This window comes from Scyliorhinus canicula, chromosome 28, assembly GCF_902713615.1.
Source record: "Scyliorhinus canicula chromosome 28, sScyCan1.1, whole genome shotgun sequence".
Taxonomy (NCBI): Eukaryota; Metazoa; Chordata; class Chondrichthyes; order Carcharhiniformes; family Scyliorhinidae; genus Scyliorhinus; species Scyliorhinus canicula.
The window spans coordinates 15,410,579-15,431,023 of NC_052173.1; the positions used below are offsets into that span (position 1 = coordinate 15,410,579).

Here is a 20,445-nt window from a genome sequence, read left to right on the forward strand (position 1 = left end):
GCAGGTATTATGGCCAATCCCACTGTTGATATGCAGGAGACCTTTGGCTGCGCCGACAGGCAGCACTTTGACCACTCTGAGGTGTTCAGCATCCTCTGTAACACCAAAGACAAGAAGCTGAACAAATAGGAGATGAGAGATGGGCTGAAGCCCAAAGCAGGGTGGGGGAGGGAGTCTGTACTGGGCTGGGGGGGGGGGGGGGGGGGGCGGAGAGAGACAGCTCGCCTCACTTTAATGTGCAGATTCCCGAGGTACCTGAGGCTTTGGGATTCATCCCCTTCACCTCAGAGACCTCGGGTGAGCGCCGTTCAGCGCTGGTCCCCACAAACTGGGATCAGGCGGAACGGCACTCGTGGGGGTCTCCCAAGGAATCGGAGGCCCCTAGCTGCCCCTAGCGGTGCCCTGGCAGTGCAGATGCCATCTGGGCACCCTGGTAGTGACATCTGGGTGTCAACCTGGCCCTGCCGGGGCGCCCAAGTGGCACTGTCGGGGTGCCCAGGTGGCACTGCCAGCTGGCATGGGCACCCACAGGATGTCAGGTGGGCATTTTTTGTATGCGCGATCAGGCCATGGGTGCTCTGCGTGGGTGCAGGGGAGGGGGTGCAGCTGTGGTTGGGGCCCTTCCATAGTGCGTTCGGCCTTTGGGGAGGTCAAGGGTCACTTCAGCGGCCTCAGCGAGCAGAGTCCTCAGTGTAAAAAATGGGGCGATGTGCGGCCTCAGCTGCGCAGTCCCCGTTCTGGCCCCTTATGCAACGCGAGTCGCGTTGTGTAGCCCTGTGTTACTCAGCGCTGTGACCGCCGGTAAACATGCGGCTAAACACGCTCGCTATGGGACTTTGTTCCTATTTCGTTGAATCGCGCCCCATATGTCCTTCAGTAACTGTAATGTCAGAATGGTATATTGGTTTAGAATTCTAATGAAATATTCCCCTGCCTTCTAATTTCCAGCCCACCACTTCCCTGTTATCTGCTGAACACGTTTGCCTATTTTTATGACATGTTTGCATATTTTTAACCTGATTTACTTGGTTTATATGTGAATGGTTCAATGCCAGCTGCATCACAATTCAGCCTTTACACTGCGAGCGCGTTTCTTGAGTAAAATGCCATTATTATAAAAATGGCAGTCTTTATTTTTTTAATGCCAGCAAAAATGTTACAAAAGAACTAGGCATGACACTCAGGAAGTGTCCACGTACAGAGAAAATCTGGTTGCAACTTGTTGCAACTGGCTGCTGTGATGAGGGGAAAATGTAGCGTAAATGTGTGGATTTGTGAAGTTGACGCGAAAGGGAAAAAGCAGCATTGCCTTGTGCCTCCCGACGATTGGAGCGTTCCAGCACATGCGGAAGGCATCCTGCTTGGGGACAGATGTATTCTTCCAGTTCTCTCGCCCTCCCATTGTTGTCAACGGCGACTCATGCAGAGATGTGTTATAAATACAATATGTTCTTATATAATGCTGGCAAAGCCTGGGTTTGTTCTGATGCAGTGCTTCCAATCTTTCAGCAGTGTTGCAAATAGCGAGGTGCAGTTCCACAGCCCACTCATTGAAACTCAATTGGACGCCTCGGGTACCTTGTACTGTTGAGTGTCTATATTTGAGTTTGACACTCCTGGTGTTTTAAGTTTGTAAATGTGACATTTTTATTTGCATGGCCATGAATCAAGCAAGGCTGACGCCCAGCCGATAAAATGATTCATTTTGAGTGCAGGTGTTCACAGAATCATAGAATTTACAGTGCAGAAGGAGGCCATTCGGCCCATCGAGTCTGCACTGGCTCTTGGAAGAGCACCCTACCCAAGCCCACACCTCCACCATTACCCAGTAACCCCACCCAACACTAAGGGCAATTTTGGTAACTGAGAACAATTTATCATGGCCAATCCACCTAACCCGCACATCTATGGACTGTGGGAGGAAACCGGAGCACCCGGAGGAAACCCACGCAGACACGGGGAGAACATGCAGACTCCGCACAGACAGTGACCCAGCCGGGAATCGAACCTGGGACCCTGGAGCTGTGAAGCAATTGTGCTAACCACAATGCTACCATGCTGCCATATTTTTGTTGGTGGGAAGTTGACTGGGACCAATCCACAGTTGGAAAAATGAAAGATCCCTTGTGCCTGCCTAGAATTGTTGGCAATTTGTACCTCGTCAAATCACTTCCCTTATGAATTATCAGAATCCCACCTTAAACCCCAGTGGCCATTTTGCATTGCGTCAAATTTCGGTTTCTTCCATTCGCTCCAGGGACACGCCTTCTCAATGCGACACTCCATAGCACCAGGGCAGAATTTAGGAACGCGTGCACTTTTAGTTCCATCGAGACTGCTGAACTCTCACCTTCAGACCCATGAATCGATGGGAGGGAGGACTTTAATTTCTTCGGTGTGCCCTGGGTGAGTCCTGCCTGTGGTGCAACGGTGATGTTACTGGACTCGTGATGCAGGGGCCCTGGAGACGCGGGTTAAATCCCGCCATGGCCGCTGGGGTAGCACAGTAGCACCGTGGTTAGCACTGTTGCTTTGCAGCACCGGCGTCCTGGGTTCGATTCCTGGCTTGGGCCGTTGTCTGTGTGGAGTTTGCCCTTTCTCCCCATGTCTGTGTAGTTTTCCTCCGAGTGCTCCGGTTTCCTCCCACAGTCCAAAGATCGGTGGATTGGCCGTGCTAAATTGCTGCTTAGTTTCCAGGAAAGTTGGGTGGGGTTACTGGGCTACGGAGATAGGGTGGAGGCGTGGCCTTAAGTAGGGTGCTCTTTTCAAAGGCTGGTGCAGACTCGATGGGCTGAATGGCCTCCTTCTGCACTGTAAATTCTATGATTCTATGATCAATACAAACCTTTTTTCACACTTTCTTTCAGGTGTTCACTGCGATCTTCACAGCAGAAATGATGATGAAGCTGATTGCGATGGACCCTTACTACTATTTCCAGGAAGGGTGGAACATCTTTGATGGCTTCATTGTGTCCCTCAGTTTAATGGAACTCGGCCTGGCAAATGTTGAAGGACTGTCTGTACTCAGGTCCTTCAGATTGGTAAATATCAAGCCTTGGGTTATATGCTTTCATCCGATTTACAGTGGCTTGCAATATCCACAGTGGGGATCTGTACAGGGAGAACCCTCCAAAAGTCCTCCCACAGTGCTCTGAGTGTTTTTGACACCACAGTATCGACCAGTGAATTGGAGATGGGTTAGGACCTATGATAGAACTCACAGCAAGTTGTCTATTTTACAGCAAAAGCTGTCTGTTTACCCAGCAGAGTCTATTTAAACAACGCAAAACAGCAAACAGTCTACAGAGTCTATTTAAGCAGAGTTTGCAATCTGCAGCAAACAAAACTCCTGACTGAAACTGACAGCTCCAGATTTAAAAGGAGGATGATTTCTCCAGGAAGGCGCAGTGAATGAAGGATTGGTTACATTACGCAAATTGATCATTTCTCCTTCAAGATGTAGTGACTGGATAATAGTTACATGAATATTTGGATATGTAAAATAATCAGAAATTTAGGGAGGTAATCCTGCAGCGGGGCTTAATTTTGGCCACCTCTATAAAATTCTGACAGGACAAATAATTTGGCATAGCAAACGTGCTTGAATAACTACGAACTGGTAACATTTCAAACTCTGCATATTGCTTTATTGAATGATTCGGCAGAGCTGAATGTGATCTGAATTGCTCCAAATTACGAACTTTCCAAGCATTCAAATTATTTGCAATTTCAATTTCTAAAATGTTTTGGCTCTGATTGCTGTGGATGTTAGCAATGAGACATAGAAACGTGAAATTATATAATCTACATATTATAATAAGTTGCAATTCGCTCAAATATAGTCAACCATTCAACAATGAGCCGCCCTTGTGAGAAACCCATTTCAGGGCAGATTTTCCAAAGGTGTGAAGTACTTGGGTCATTGCAAACAAAGATCAGAAAATTGCTTGCAATGGACCTGCAGAGCCTTTGAAGATCAGCATGTGAGGCGTGCTCAGTGTATGGTAATGTACGTTAATGGATTTCCTATCATTGCATGGTGGGATCCCCGTTACATCACTGAAGGCTCGACGGGGGCAATCGAGCGGGAAATTCCCGCCCCTCGCTCAAAACGGGACAGAAAATCCATACCCCCCACCCTCCATATATTTAGTTCAGTTGGAGTTCCCAAACAGAATTGCACCAGCAGAGGGAGTCTGCAAGCAGAAGCAGAGAGTGAGAAGAAGCTGTTCTTAATCAAAGGAGCAATGTTGCTTCTGCACTAATAATTCTCATCAGTCTCTGGCTGCTTCCAATCGCTCAAACCTCTCGCACCTCTCCGCCTCTCTCTTGTTCTTCATTAAATACTCATACCTAACCTCTACTTCTTTAACCAAGATTTCAGTGATCTCTCCGAATGCTCCCCCTTCTGGCTGGATGGCCGCCTCTATCTGTCATACCTTTGCAAAGTGCCTTGCGATTTTTTATTTGTTAAAGGTGCTATATAAATGCTAATTTATGTTGTAGTCACTGATGCCTACTGATGGTCGGCTACATGGAGTATTAGTACCATACAATCTCTTGGTGGGTCCATATTTACAAATAATGAAAATAACTAGAAACAAAAGTCTATTAAGAAAAAAAAAACATAAAGATGCCATGATGACAACTTTCAGGGTTAAAAAAGGCAACTGATGGTTTTGATAACACATCTCAACATTGGAACGATCGAGTCATACCTGTGACGGCAGTCTTAACAGGAGCTAGTTCTCACTCACAGTGTGACAATCATCAAACGCTGAGCTTGTATTAACCTTGGACGCAGCCTCAGGGGGTTTATACTTGTACTGAAGCAAAGCTTACTTTACAAAGCTCATTAAATGTATGGGTGTATCGGCTCTTTGGAGCCGAGGCAAATCCAAGATAACATATTTGGTGATGGAAGCTCAGTGGTACGCTCAGTAAGCTGACAGCCGAGGAACAATTGGCTAACTTGGTTCATTAATGGAACCTGGAGGAATAATTTACCTCACTTTCGGTACTGGCCTACAAAATAACTGACTACAAAAGTACAAAAACTGAAAATAAAGTTCTTTGGAACATGCTGAGGGCATAGAAAAAATATATGAACGCAGATTATATCTATTTTTAAATTAATTTATGGGATGTGGGTGTCGCTGTCTCATCCAACATTTAGAGCCCATCCCTAGTTGCCCTTGAAGTGAGTGTCTTGCTCGGCCATTTCAGAGGGGCATTTAAGAGTCAACCACATTGCTGTGGGGTCTGGAGTCACATGTAGGCCAGACCGGGTAAGGACAGCAGATTTCTTTCCCTTAAGGACATTAATGAACCAGATGGGTTTTTACAACAATCGACAATGGTTTCATCGTCATCATTCGACTTTCTTCTTTACTTAAGATTATCTGTGTACTCTGATGACATATGATTGAAATCACTGGCCCTGGATTCTCCGTTGGCGGGATCCTTCGTTTCGCCGGCAGCGCACTCACCCCCGTGGATTTTCCGGGGGCGCGCACAATGGGAAACCCCCATTGGCCGGCTGCCGGGACGAAGAATCCCGGCTGCCGGTGGGGGAGGGCGCAGCACCCGTTTTCGGGCGTGGCGGGATAGAGAATCCCGCCCACTGTCTATTTTTACTGAACAACTTTCCTTTTTTTGTTTTACAGTTGAGAGTTTTCAAATTGGCAAAGTCCTGGCCAACACTCAACATGTTGATCAAGATTATCGGCAACTCTGTCGGTGCCTTGGGAAATCTGACCTTGGTGTTGGCAATCATCGTCTTCATCTTTGCGGTGGTGGGCATGCAGCTCTTTGGGAAAAGCTACAAGGATTGCGTCTGTAAGATCCATACTGATTGCATACTGCCACGATGGCACATGCATGACTTCTTCCACTCTTTCTTGATTGTATTCCGCGTGCTATGCGGTGAATGGATTGAGACGATGTGGGACTGTATGGAAGTGGCAGGCCAGTCCATGTGTCTCATTGTGTTCATGATGGTCATGGTTATTGGAAATCTTGTGGTGAGTAGCATATTTTGACATGAACGCTTGCCAGAAACAAATAACATCTTTTATGCAGGGCGCTGAAAATGTCAAGCCATTGCTTTAATGCAGACGATGAGTGGTTGCCGCCACCCCTTATATTAATACCGCAATGAAGTTAATGTGAAAAGCCCCTAGTCGCCACACTCCGGCGCCTGTTCGGCTACACAGAGGGAAAATTCAGACTGTCCAATTCACCTAACAGCACGTCTTTCGGGACTTACATTAACACCGAAATGAAGTTACTGTGAAAAGCCCCTAGTCGCCACATTCCGGCGCCTGTTCGGGTCACAGAGGGAGAATTCAGAATGTCCAATTCACCTAACAGCACGTCTTTCGGGACTTGTGGGAGGAAACCCACGGGGAGAACGTGCAGACTCCGCACAGACAGTGACCCAAGCCGGGAATCGAACTTGGGACCCTGACATTGTGAAGCAACAGTGCTAACCACTGCGCTACCATGTCGCCCAGAAATACCCAAAACTGCATTTAGAGTACATGCTGTTTGTAAGCTGAGGCTAGAATTGAAAATTAATTACAGTAGCTAATTGAACAAACAATTTCATTTTCTGCACTGTAATTTGTAGCGCACCCAATATTTACTGCATAAATCTATGTCTACGGGAACTCAAATCTAGGAATAAATTAGTTTAAAATGAACATTTTTGCGCTTAGGTTAAGGTAGTGTGAACACAGTGAAGCAAGATGTAATAAAAATAACATCAAAGGACCAAATCTCGCAGGCATTTATTTTTTCAGCACGGTAATGTGTGTTTCATATACATGATGACAGCAATCTTCATCAGTGTCTCGTCTTCGTGATGGCCGTTATTGAACTACACGTTCTCCCCGTGTCTGCGTGGGTTTCCTCCGGGTGCTCCAGTTTCCTACACAGTCCAAAGATGTGCAGGTTAGGTGGATTGGCTATGATAAATTGTCCCTTAGTGTCCAAAGATGTGCAGGTTAGGTGGATTGGCCGTGCTAAATTGTCCCTTAGTGTCCAAAGATGTGCAGGTTAGGTGGATTGGCCATGATAAATTGTCCCTTAGTGTCCAAAGATGTGCAGGTTAGGTGGATTGACCATGCTAAATTGCCCCTTTGTGTCCAAAGATGTCCAGGTTAGATGGATTGGCCATACCAAATTGCCCTTTAGCGTCCAAAGATGTGCAGGTTTCTGCAGGTATGTACAGATAAGGGACTGGTTTAGCACAGGGCTAAATCACTGGCTTTGAAAGCAGACCAAGGCAAGCCAGCAGCATGGTTCAATTCTCGTACCAGCTTCCTCGAACAGGCACCGGACTGTGGCGACTAGGGGCTTTTCACAGTAACTTCATTTGAAATCCTACTTGTGACAATTGTTATGGGCCAGGGTTTAGGGAACCCCAAAGTGTATCATGGAGTTCACCTAACTCACAACTTTTACTAGATTGTGGTATGGGGAGCACACGGCCCACTCTACAGGTGTAGTGCAGCAGAAATGGAAAAGTATTTTTTAAAGTAAAACAATGTTTATTCAATGATCTCAAGTTAACCTTTTTAAAACATACAGTGAACATCTTAGCAACCATTAATTCAAACACAACCCCCAAAGAATACAGCACTAAGTAATGCTTAATAACTTCCCAAACAACATCCAGAAGACAAAAGAAACACCTTTTAACAGAAGCACATTAGGTTTACATTCACTACTGAAAACATTTATAATTCTGAATTCACCAAATGATCAAGAGATAGTCTTTTGATGGCAGAGAGAACAGCAGTACACCTGCTTAGCCTGGCTTCAACTCCAACACTGAAAACAAAACTAAAGCACACCCTGCAGCAAACAGCCTAAAACAAAAGTAAAAAGCTGACAGACAGCCCAGCTCCACCCACACTCTGACATCACTGATAAACACCCATTTCTTAAACGTACATTTCTTAAGCCTCCATTTCTTAAAGGTACTCTCACATGACACAATAAGCTATTTTCATTTCTGGTTATATGGATTGGCCATGCTAAATTGTCCCTTCGTGTTCAAAGATGTGCAGGTTAGGTAGGGTTACGGGGGGTGGGGGCTGGGTGGGATGCTTTTTCAGAGTGTTGGTGCAAACTCAATGGGCCGAATGGCCTCCTTCTGCACTGTCGGGATTCTATGGTGTCCTTCTGCGTCAGCCAAACTGGCTCGGTATGGCAGCCTGCAGTGCTTGCGCCGTGGCAGAGTCACATGTCTACGGCAAGCCAGTTAGCCCGTTAGTACAGAGTTGCAGTTCCAAAGCCCAAACACTGGACTTAATTTTGACTTATTGTGTGATGTCTCATTCTCTGACTGAAATATGTAGCTGATTGAAGGACCCTGTCGACTCACCCCTTTGTCTCCAGTAGTGCCGGCACTGCTTTGTACCTCCTGGGTGCAGTGATCCATGGAGCTGTTGGTGGTTGGAGGGGGGGATACTGATCCATTTTGGCCCACTTATCGGGAAATTGTAAACTTCAGCTCAAAATTGGTAGCCCCTCATGCTTGGAGCATGCAAGTGCCAACTATGCATTTCCAATGTGTGTCGGCAGTGCCATGCTTTGAAATCTCCCTTGATACCGTTACAATGAGTTGAAAAACTGATCTCTCTTCTAATGGTATCAGATGTTGAGAAACAAGCAGTTTTACATTGCTGGTCACAATGCAGCTGAGGTATCATGTGGTTTGGAGTTAGACTCTGAATATTAGTGCAGCACCGTCGAATTAATTCTTTAGAATGCCCTTTGAGCACTACATTCACAAAGGTTTGAATTTGCTGGGTTAAGTTCCAGGCAACTGTGTGTGATTTTAAGTGTAGATTGAGGATGATGCCAACAAAGCGATCTCAAAACATTGACTGAATCTTACTTGCTCCAAATGTCAGGTGGAACCCTCGTGCCATTCCTGTCCGTCTCACGTTCTTCTTTGTTTCAATCCAGGTGCTGAATTTATTCTTGGCTTTGTTGCTGAGCTCTTTCAGCGCTGACAATCTCGCAGCGACAGATGATGATGGGGAGATCAACAACCTTCAGCTATCCGTGATCAGGATCAAAAAAGGAATTGCCTTCATGAAGGCCTACGGGCATGAGTTTGTCCAGAAACATTTCAAGAGCAAAGACGCGGATGAAGCCAAACCCCTGGACGAGCTCATCGACAAAAAGGTCAACTACATCGGAAACCATACTGGTGCTGACATAAACCGAGAAATGGATTACCAAAAGAATGGCAATGGCACCACCAGTGGTATTGGGAGCAGCGTGGAAAAATACATCATTGACGATGACCACAATTCCTTCATACACAACCCTAATCTTACTGTCAGAGTTCCAATCGCTGTCGGGGAATCGGATTTTGAAAACTTAAATACTGAAGACTTCAGCAGTGAATCCGAAGTTGGTGGGAGCAAAGAGGTAAGAAGATACGTTCGTGACTCTAGTCCGTGCTCATTTATTTCATAGAACAGTACAGCACAGAACAGGCCCTTCGGCCCTCAATGTTGTGCCGAGCCATGATCACCCCACTTAAACCCACGTAACCCGCAACCCAACAATCCCCCCATTAACCTTACACTACGGGCAATTTATCATGGCCAATCCACCTAACCCGCACATCTTTGGACTGTGGGAGGAAACCGGAGCACCCGGAGGAAACCCACGCACACACGGGGAGGACGTGCAGACTCCGCACAGACAGTGACCCAGCCGGGAATCGAACCTGGGACCCTGGAGCTGTGAAGCATTGATGCTAACCACCATGCTACCGTGAGGCCCCTTTGCTTTCAAGTCTAACCTGGCTAGCGTTAATGAATTCACCCACATGAACCACCAGAGAATGGACTTCAGAGTGACAGAATGTCCACAAGCTGACCAATCCCATGCTATTCGGGCTCCTTGGGCTGAATTGTGTGGAGACAACGGTGGGGGGGGGGGGGGGTGGGAGTCAGGATCAGGTGCGTGATGGCGGGAAAGTAGCTGCAGGATGGGGCTTGTAGCGGAATGGGAGAAGTAGGAGGACCCGCCCCCCCACCACCACCCACCCACTGAAATGAAATGAAAATCGCTTATTGTCACGAGTAGGCTTCAATGAAGTTACTGTGAAAAGCCCCTAGTCGCCACATTCCAGCGCCTGTTCGGGGAGGCTGGTACGGGAATTGAACCGTGCTGCTGGCCTGCCTTGGTCTGCTTTAAAAGCCAGCGATTTAGCCCAGTGTGCTAAACCAGCCCCTTCCTGGCACTGCACCTCTTGATCAGGTGCTGAGGGATTCCTACCCCAATTACCAACACCCTTGCCCCACCCACTTCAGGAGCCTGCAAGCAAAGAGTTCAGGGCTTCCCCTTGTGAAAGACTCCAGGACCAGAGGGCATCATCTCAGAGTAAGGGGGTCGCCCAATTCAGTCAGAGATGAGGAGGAATTTCTTCTCTCAGAGGGGAGTGAATCTGTGGAATTCTTTACCGCAGAGAGCTGTAGAGGCCGGGTCGTTAAGTATGTTCAAGGCTGAGAGAGACAGATTTTCAATCAGTCAGGGAATCGAGGGTTATGGGGGTAAGGTGGGAAAGTGGAGTTGGGGATTATCACTTCAGATCAGCCATGATCCCATTGAATGGCGGAGCAGAGTCGATGGGCCGAATGGCCTACTTCTGCTCCTACATCTTACGGCCTTGTGGTTTGCCTGTTATGCTCCCTACATGGTGAGCCCACCGCCTATCGCTGGGTGAATGCCAACGTTGGTGGGATAAGGCCCTCAAGTGGGTATTAATTGTCCACTTAAAGGCCCCAATTGGTTGTCCGCATGAGCCTCCTGCCCTGGTTTTAATTGTGATGATGGTGAGAAGGAGGGGGGGGGGGAGATGGTGGGAAGGCAGTGGGGAGGGGGGGAGATGTTGGGAAGGTGGGGGGGTGGTGGGAAGGCGGGGGGGAGATGGTGGGGGAGTGGGGGTGGGAGATGGTGGGGGGGGGGGGGAGCACATGATTCCACCCTTTGTATCCTCAATCTCCCATTTGTCGTCTTAACTACCAACTGCATGAAAAGTCCACATTGAGCATTGAAACACTGGACAGACTAGTCTACAATTTTTACATCTGATATTGTAGTGTATGTTCTAACCATTAGAAACAGGCCCATTCCACTGTGAAAATCATGGAGATAGGAATTGCAGACAAAAGCGCAAAGCATTTTTGTGTGACTATTGCACAGTGGCATGTCAGGCCTAAAGTTCTTCCCCTCAACAACTCCCACCCCCACCCCCACAACCTCCCTGCTCCCAAACTTCCTGAGAAACTTACTGAAGGCTTACGGCATGCTTGCCTTCAATGGCCGGGGCATTGAGTATAAGAATTGGCAAGTCATGTTGCAGCTGTATAGAACCTTAGTTAGGCCACACTTGGAGTATAGTGTTCAATTCTGGTCGCCACACTACCAGAAGGATGTGGAGGCTTTAGAGAGGGTGCAGAAGAGATTTACCAGGATGTTGCCTGGTATGGAGGGCATTAGCTATGAGGCGAGGTTGAATAAACTCGGTTTGTTCTGACTGGAACGACGGAGGTTGAGGGGCGACCTGATAGAGGTCTACAAAATTATAAGGGGCATAGACAGAGTGGATAGTCAGAGGCTTTTCCCCAGGGTAGAGGGGTCAATTACTAGGGGGCATAGGTTTACGGTGCGAGGGGCAAGGTTTAGAGGAGATGTACGAGGCAAGTTTTTTACACAGAGGGTAGTGGGTGCCTGGAACTCGCTGCCGGAGGAGGTGGTGGAAGCAGGGACGACAGTGACGTTTAAGGGGAATCTTGACAAATACATGAATAGGATGGGAATAGAGGGATACGGACCCAGGAAGTGCAAAAGATTTTAGTTCAGACGGGCAGCATGGTTGGCACAGGCTTGGTGGGCCGAAGGGCCTGTTCCTGTGCTGTACCTTTCTTTGTTCTTTGTTCTTTGTTCTAAAGGCTATTGTTGGAACCAGTCAGATTTAAGAAGAATAGGATTCCTGTAATGGGTAAACTGGAATTTATAGGTGGTAACTCGGGGATCACCACCAGCAGCACGTAATAGCCGGTGCATTAAGAGGCATAAGGGAAGTCTGAGTGTGGCTAGGGTCAAGGTGATTCTTTGGACATTAGGACCAGTTCTGGTGCAGAACTGAGTTGTACTCATGAGTTGCTCTGCACTTAAATAATGTCCTCTCCCTGCACCAAATCACCACCTCGGGCCCACTCCAACCCGCTGGATATAATGAGAAGGTCCTCATTACTCATGCTTGACCGAGAGTCCAGATCAATAAAAGCATGAGCTCAGCAGGGAATCTGTTTTGACAAGCGATGTGACAGTTGATTGACAGCTTTATGTGGTTATAATTGGTTGTTCTTTCTGTGCTCTCTTTTGTCAATGTTTCGATGTTTATTTGGACAGGATTAAGAAGTGTAAGCTGTTTAAAGCCTCTCTTATAGCTACTTTAATGGTCTGTCTGATTAACATTGTGGAGGGGAATGGAGCAATTTCTTTTCAAAGAACATTTCTGATTTTGTTTTCGTTCTCCACATTTGCCACTGTTATTATAATGCTCATGTACAACTGGGTGAATGGGCAGAGAAGAGGTGTGAGCTGGCATTGAGTTAGCACAGAGTATGAGGTGCCAAGGGGAGTAGCTAAGAGTCATGAGTTGTCGTTGAGTTGGCATGGATTGTATCAGGGGCCGTGGGGAGTCTCTGGGGGTCTTCTGTTGGCACAGAGTATGAGGGGAAATGGGGACCATGAGCCACAAGTCATGGAGAAGCTGGCCCGACTCAATGAAAATTGCTCTGGGGGGTGTGCTAGGAGACACCTATTCCCACAATAGAGCTGGACAGGTTGGAAAAAACAACAAATTTATCCAGCACCAGGGAACATTGGCAGCGGGAATCCCAGGATCGGGTCCCGCCTGCCATTTCTACATGGCTCCAGAATGGGCCCAACTCTGTGGAAATCCGGCCTACGGAATCCAAGACAATGTTGGTGTGTTGCCTCCCAGGTGCCAAGGTCCGTGACGTCTCTGATCGTGTTTTCAGGATCCTTAAGGGGGAGGGGGAGGGGGAGCAGCCACAAGTTTGGTACACATCGGTACCAACGACATAGGTAGGGAAAGGGACGGGGATGTAAAACAGGAATTCAGGGAGCTGGGCTGGAAGCTGAGAGCCAGGACAGACTGTGTTGCCATCTCTGGTTTGTTGCCGGTGCCATGTGCTAGCGAGGTGAGGAACAGGGAGAGAGTGCAGCTGAACACGTGGCTACAGGGATGGGGCAGGAGGGAAGTGAGGAACAGGGAGAGTGCAGTTAAACACGTGGCTACAGGGATGGTGTCGGAGGGAGGTGAGGAACAGGGAGAGAGTGCAGTTAAACACGTGGCTACAGGGCTGGGGCAGGAGGGAAGTGAGGAACAGGGAGAGTGCAGTTAAACACGTGGCTACAGGAATGGTGTAGGAGGGAGGGCTTCAGTTACTTGGATAATTGGAGCACATTCTGGGGAAGGTAGGACCTGTACAAACAGGACGGGTTACACCTGAACCAGAGGGGCACCAATATCCTGGGATGGAAATTTGCTACAGCTGTTCGAGGGGGTTTAAACTAATTTGGCAGGGGAATGGGAAACTGATTCGTAGTCTAGGAGATAGCGTTGCTGGAGTTCAGGAAGTTGAGGGCAGTGCAGTACTGAGGAAGGTACCAGGGTCACAAGAGTGGACCTGCAGGCATGAAGGTGGTTTGAAGTGTGTCTACTTCAATGCGAGGAGCATCAGGAATAAGGTTGGTGAGCTTGAAGCATGGATTGGTAGCTGGGACTACGATGTTGTGGCCATTACGGAGACGTGGATAGAACAGGGGCAGGAATGGTTGTTGGAGGTTCTGGGGTATAGATGTTTCAGTAAGTTTAGGGAAGGTGATAAAAAGAGGTGGAGGAGTAGCATTGTTAATCAAGGAGAGTATAATCGCTGCAGAAAGGCAGTTTGAGGAGGATCTGTCTACTGAGGTAGTGTGGGCTGAAGGTAGAAATAGGAAAGGAGCGGTCACTTTGTTAGGAGTTTTCTATAGGCCCCCAAATAGTAACAGTGAAGGAAAAGATTGCAATGCAGATTTTGGATAGGTGCGGTAGTCACAGGGTAGTTGTCATGGGTGACTTTAACTTTCCAAATATTGATTGGAACCACGATAATTCGAATAGTTTGGATGGGGCTGTTTTTATCCAGTGTGTGCAGGAGGGTTTCCTCACACAATATGTGGATAGGCAGACAAGAGGCGGGGCCACATTGGATTTGGTACTGGGGAATGAACTGGGCCAAGTGTTAGATTTGGTTGTGGGAGAGCACTTTGGAGATAGTGACCACAATTCAGTGACTTTCACCGCAGCAATGGGGAGGGATAGGAACATACGGCAGGGCAAGGTTTATAACTGGGGGAAGGATAATTGTGATGCAATTAGGCAAGAATTGGGGAGCATAAGATGGAAATAGGAACTGTCAGGCATAGGCACAACTGAGATGTGGAGCTTGTTCAAGGAGCAAATACTGCGTGTCCTTGATATGTATGTCCCTGTCAGGCAGGGAAGAAATGGTCGAGTAAGGGAACCATGGTTTACAAAAGAGGTTGAATGTCTTGTCAAGAGGAAGAAGGGGGCTTATGTAAGGATGAGAAAACAAGGTTCAGTTCGGGCACTTGAGGGATACAAGATAGCTAGGAAGGAGCTCAAGAAAGGGCTTAGGAGAGCTAGGAGGGGGCAAGAGAAGTCCTTGGCGGGTAGGATCAAGGAAAACCCCAAGGCTTTTTACACTTATGTGAGGAATAAAATAATGACCAAGGTGAAGTTAGGGCCGGTCAAGGACAGTAGTGGGAACGTGTGCATGGAGTCTGAAGATATAGGAGAGGCCCTAAATGAATATTTTTCTTCAGTGTTCACAAAGGAGAGGGGCCATGTTGTTGAGGAGGATAGTGCGATACAGGCTGGTAGGCTGGAGGAGGTAGATATTCGGTAGGAAGATGTGTTAGAAATTTTGAGAAATCTGAGAATAGATAAGTCCCCTGGGCCTGATGGGATATATCCTTGGACTCTTTGGGAGGCGAGGGATGAGATTGCAGAGTCTTTGGCTTTGATCTTTATGTCCTCACTGTCTACAGGAATAGTGCCAGAAGACTGGAGAGAGGCAAATGTTGCCCCCGTGTTCAAGTAAGGTATAGGTATAACCCTGGGAATTATAGGCCGATTAGTCTCACTTCGGTCATAGTTAAATTATTGGAAAGGGTCCTGAGGGATAGGATTTATGATCATTTGGAAAGATACAGCTTAATCCAGGATAGTCAGCACGGATTTGTGATGGGTAAGTCTTACCTCACAAGTTTAATTGTATTCTTTGAGGAGGTAACTAAGTACAGAGATGAAGGTAGAGCAGTTAATGTTGTATACATGGATTTTAGTAAGGCGTTTGATAAGGTGCCCCATGGTCGGCTCATGCAGAAAGTAAGGAGGTGTGGGATAGAGGGAAATTTGGCCAATTGGATCAGTAACTGGCTGTCACATAGAAGACAGAGGGTGGGGGTAGATGGTAAATTTTCATCCTGGTGCCCAGTCACAAGTGGTGTACCACAGGGATTGTCATAGAATTTACAGTGCAGAAGGAGGCCATTCAGCCCATCGAGTCTGCACCGGCTCTTGGAAAGAGCACCCTACCCGAGGTCAACACCTCCACCCTATCCCCATAACCCAGTAACCCCACCCAACACTAAGGGCAATTTTGGACACTAAGGGCAATTTATCATGGCCAATCCACCTAACCTGCACATCTTTGGACTGTGGGAGGAAACCGGAGCACCCGGAGGAAGCCCACGCACACACGGGGAGGATGTGCAGACTCCACACAGACAGTGACCGAAGCTGGAATCGAACCTGGGACCCTGGAGCTGTGAAGCAATTGTGCTGTCCACAATGCTACCGTGCTGCCCCTCAGTGCTGGGTCCTCTGCTATTTGTGATTTTTATCAGTGACTTGGATGATGGAGTTGAAGGTTGGGTTAGTAAATTTGCTGGTGACACCACGATTGGTGGAGTAGTGGATAATGTGGAGGGCTGTTGTCGGCTGCAAAGAGACATTGATAGGATGCAGAGCTGGGCTGAAAAGTGGCAAATGGAGCTTAACCCTGATAAGTCTGAGGTGATTCATTTTGGCAGGACAAATTTGAATGCGGATTACAAGGTTAACGGCAGGGTTCTGAAGAATGTGGAGGAACAGAGAGATCTCGGAGTTCATGTCCATAGATCTCTGAAAGTTGCCACCCAAGTGGATAGAGCTGTGAAGTTGGCTTATAGTGTGTTAGTGTTTATTAACGGGGGATTGAGTTTAAGAGCCGTGAGGTTATGCTGCAACTGTACAAGACATTGTACAGGTTAGACCGCATTTGGAGTATTGTGTGCAGTTCTGGTCACCTCATTATAGGAAGGAAGTGGAAGCATTGGAAAGGGTGCAAAGGAGATTTACCAGGATGCTGCCTGGATTGGAGGGTAGATCTTATGAGGAAAGGTTGAGGGAGCTAGGGCTTTTCTCATTGGAGCGAAGGAGGATGAGAGGTGACTTAATTGAGGTGTATAAGATGATGAGAGGGATAGATAGAGTGGACGTTCAGTGACTTTTTCCTCGGGTGGATATAGCTGTTACAAGGGGGGATGACTATAAGGTTCATAGTGGGAGATATAGGAAGGATGTCAGAGGTAGGTTCTTTACTCAGAGAGTGGTTGGGGCGTGGAACGCACTCCAAGCTATGGTAGTGGAGTCGGACACTTTAGGAACTTTCAAGCGGTTATTGGATAGGCACACGGAGTGCACTAGAATGATTGGGAGTAGGTTGATTTCATCTTAGTTTCACACTAGTTCAGCACAACGTTGTGGGCCGAAGGGCCTGTACTGTGCTGTACAGTTCTATGTTCTATGTTCCACTCCATTAGCCACAATTGGCAATTGCTCGGTCAGGATTGGCACCTCAAAATTACAGCGACTAAAACTTGAAGGAAGGATGAAAGGGAGTTGTCATAATTAGAAACAAAATAGTAATGTTTGAGGCAAAGGTTTTAAACAGATAAGCACCCCCAAAAGCATCGTTTTGCAGTGAGAATGAAATTTGTGAATGATTTGACACCCCCCCCCCCCCCCCCCGGCCCGGTTCCCCGGTAGCGGAGGCTGCGACCATGGGAAAATCAATCGACAGTGGCAGGACTGGAAGATTCCGCTGGTGGCCCTTCCTGTCTGCAAATTGGCTACAGGCCAGCCTTTGGGATGAGGATCTAAAAGTGATTTTGGGGAGTTAGGTTGGAAGCTAAAGAGCAGGACGAGCAGAGTAGTGATCTCAGTATTGCTACCGGTGACACATGCAAGTGAGGCAAGGAACAGAGAGCGAGTGCAGCTGAACATGTGGCTACTGGGCTGGTGCAGGAGGGAAGGCTTCGGATATGTGGATCATTGGGATATCTTCTGGGGAATGTGGGACCTGTACATGAAGGATGGATTGCACCTAAACTGGAGGGGCACCAATATCCTGGGTGGGAAGTTTGCTCGAGCTCTTTGGGAGGGTTTAAACTAGTTTGGCAGGGGGATGGGAACCAGAGCTATGGATCGGAGGATAGGGTAGCTGTTGAACAGGCAGAAATAGTATGCAGCAAGTCTGTGAGGAAGGATAGACAGTTGATAGGGCAAAGTTGCACTTAGTGGAATGGGTTAAAGTGTGTCTGTTTCAATGCAAGGAGTGTCAGGAATAAGGGAGATGAACTTAGAGCATGGATCAGTACTTGGAACTACAATGTTGTGGCCATTACAGAGACATGGATTTCACAGGGGCAGGAATGGTTGTTAGATGTTCTGGGGTTTAGATGTTTTCAGAAGAATAGGGAGGGAGGTAAAAGAGGAGGGGGAGTGGCACTGTTAATTAGGGAGTGCACCACAGCTGCAGAAAAGGAGGTGTCTTCAACTTCCCTAATATTGACTGGAACCTCCTTAGTGCAAATGGTTTGAATGGAGCAGATTTTGTCAGGTGTATACAGGAAGGATTCCTGACTCAATGTGGAGATAGGCTGACTCGGGGGGGGGCCATATTGGACTTGGTGCTCGGCAACGAACCAGGCCAGGTGTCAGATGTCTCGGTGGGAGAGCATTTCGGTGACAGTGGCCACAACTCCTTGACCTTTACCACAGTCATGGAGAGGGATAGGAACACACAGTATGGGAAGGTATTTAATTGGGGGAGGAGAAATTATATTGTTATTAGACAGGAGCTGAGGAGCATAAAGTTGGAGCAATTGTTCTTGGGGAAATGCACAACAGTAATGTGGGGATTGTTTGAGGAGCACTTGCTGCGAGTGCTGAATTGTTTTGTCCCACTGAGACGAGGAAGGAATGTTAAGGTGAAGGAGCCTGGATGACAAGAGAAGTGGAGCTTCTCGTCAAGAGGAAGAAGGAAGCTTACGTAAGGTTAAGGAAGCAAGGATCTGACTCGGCTCTAGAGGGTTACAAGGTAGCCAGGAAGGAAGTCAAAAATGGACTGAGGAGAGCTAGAAGGGGGCATGAAAAAGCCCTGGCGGGAAGGATTAGGGAAAACCATAAGGCGTTCTACACTTATGTGAGAAATAAGAGGATGATCAGAGTGAGAGTACGGCCGATCAGCGATAGTGGAGGGAACTTGTGCCTAGAGTCTGAGGAGATGGGGGAGGCCCTAAATGAACATTTTGCTTCAGTATTCACTAGAGAGAGGGACCTTGTTGCTCATGAGAACAGTGTGAACCAGGTTAATAGACTTGAACAGGTTGATATTAAGAAGGAGGACGTGCTGGAAATTTTGAAAAGCACCAGGATAGATAAGTCCCCTGGGCCTGACGGGACATACCCAAGGTTACTACGGGAAGCAAGGGAGGGGATTGCTGAGCCGTTGGCGATGATCTTTGCGTCCTCACTCTCCACTGGAGTAGCACCGGATGATTGGAGGGAGGTGAATGTTGTTCCCCTGTTCAAGAAAGGGAATAGGGAAATCCCTGGGAATTACAGACCCATCAGTCTTACATCTGTGGTGAGCAAAATATTGGAAAGGATTCTGAGAGATAGGATTTATGATTATTTCGAAAAACATAGTTTGATTAAAGATAGTCAGCATGGCTTTGTGAGGGGCAGGTCATGCCTCAAAAGCCTTATTGAATTATTTGAGGATGTGACGTACACATTGATGAAGGTCGGGCAGTGGATGTGGTGTATATGGATTTCAGTAAGGCATTTGATAAGCTTCTCATTCAGAAAGTTAGGGGGCATGGGATACAAGAAAATTTGGCTGTCTGGATACAGAATTGACTGGCCGAAAGAAGACAGCGAGTGGCAGTGGATGGAAAGTATTCCGCCTGGAGGTCGATGACCAGTGGTGTCCCGCAAGGATCTGTTCTGGGACCTCTGCTCTTTGTGGTTTTTATAAATGACTTGGATGAGGAAGTGGAAGGGTGGGTTAGTAAGTTTGCCGATGACACGAAGGTTGGGGGAGTTGTAGATAGTGTTGAGGATTGTTGCAGGTTACAACAGGACATTGACAGGATGCAGAGCTGGGCTGAGAAGTGGCAGATGGAGTTCAACCGTGATAAATGTGAAGTCATTCATTTTGGAAGGTCGAATTTGAATGCTGAATACAGGGTTAAAGGCAGGATTCTTGGAAGTGTGGAGGAACAGAGGGATCTTGGGGTCCACATACATAGATCCATCAAAGTTCCCACCCAGGTTGTAGGGTTGTTAAGAAGGCATATGGTGTGTTGGCTTTCATTAACAGGGGGATTGAGTTTAAGAGCCGCGAGGTTTTGCTGCAGCTTTATAAAACTCTAGTTGGACCACACTTGGAATATTGTGTCCAGTTCTGGTCGCCTCATTATAGGAAGGATGTGGATGCTTTGGAAAGGGTACAGAGGAGATTTACCAGGATGCTGCCTGGACTGGAGGGCATGTCTTATGAAGAAAGGTTGAGGGAGCTAGGGCTTTTCTCACTGGAGCGAAGAAGGCAGAGAGGTGACTTGATAGAGGTGTACAAGGTGATGAGAGGTATGGATAGAGTGGATAGCCAGAGACTTTTCCCCAGGGTGGAAATGGCTGTCACAAGGGGACATAATTTTAAGGTGATTGGAGGAAGGTATAGGGGAGATGTCAGAGGTAGGTTCTTTACACAGAGAGTGGAGGATGTGTGGAATGCACTGCCAGCAGAGGTGGTGGAGTCAGAGTCATTAGGGACATTTAAGTGACTCTTAGACAGGCACATGGACAGCAGTAAATTGAAGGGGTGTAGGTTAGGTTGATCTTAGATTAGGATAAATAGTTGGCACAACATCGTGGGCTGAAGGGCCTGCACTGTGCTGTTGTATTCTATGTTCAACATGCAG

At 47.5% G+C, this 20,445-nt stretch overlaps 1 protein-coding gene across 5 annotated transcripts in view; it reads left to right on the forward strand.

Moving 5' to 3' along the window:
- Positions 1-20,445, forward strand: part of LOC119958116 (sodium channel protein type 8 subunit alpha-like) — a 222,129-nt gene that overhangs the window by 152,165 nt on the left and 49,519 nt on the right. For all 5 annotated transcript variants that reach the window (XM_038786357.1, XM_038786356.1, XM_038786360.1 and 2 more), the window contains exons 13-15: positions 2,868-3,041; positions 5,667-6,023; positions 8,980-9,450. In XM_038786357.1, the coding sequence (XP_038642285.1) occupies positions 2,868-3,041; positions 5,667-6,023; positions 8,980-9,450 (1,002 nt within the window). The remainder of the gene's footprint in view (positions 1-2,867; positions 3,042-5,666; positions 6,024-8,979; positions 9,451-20,445) is intronic.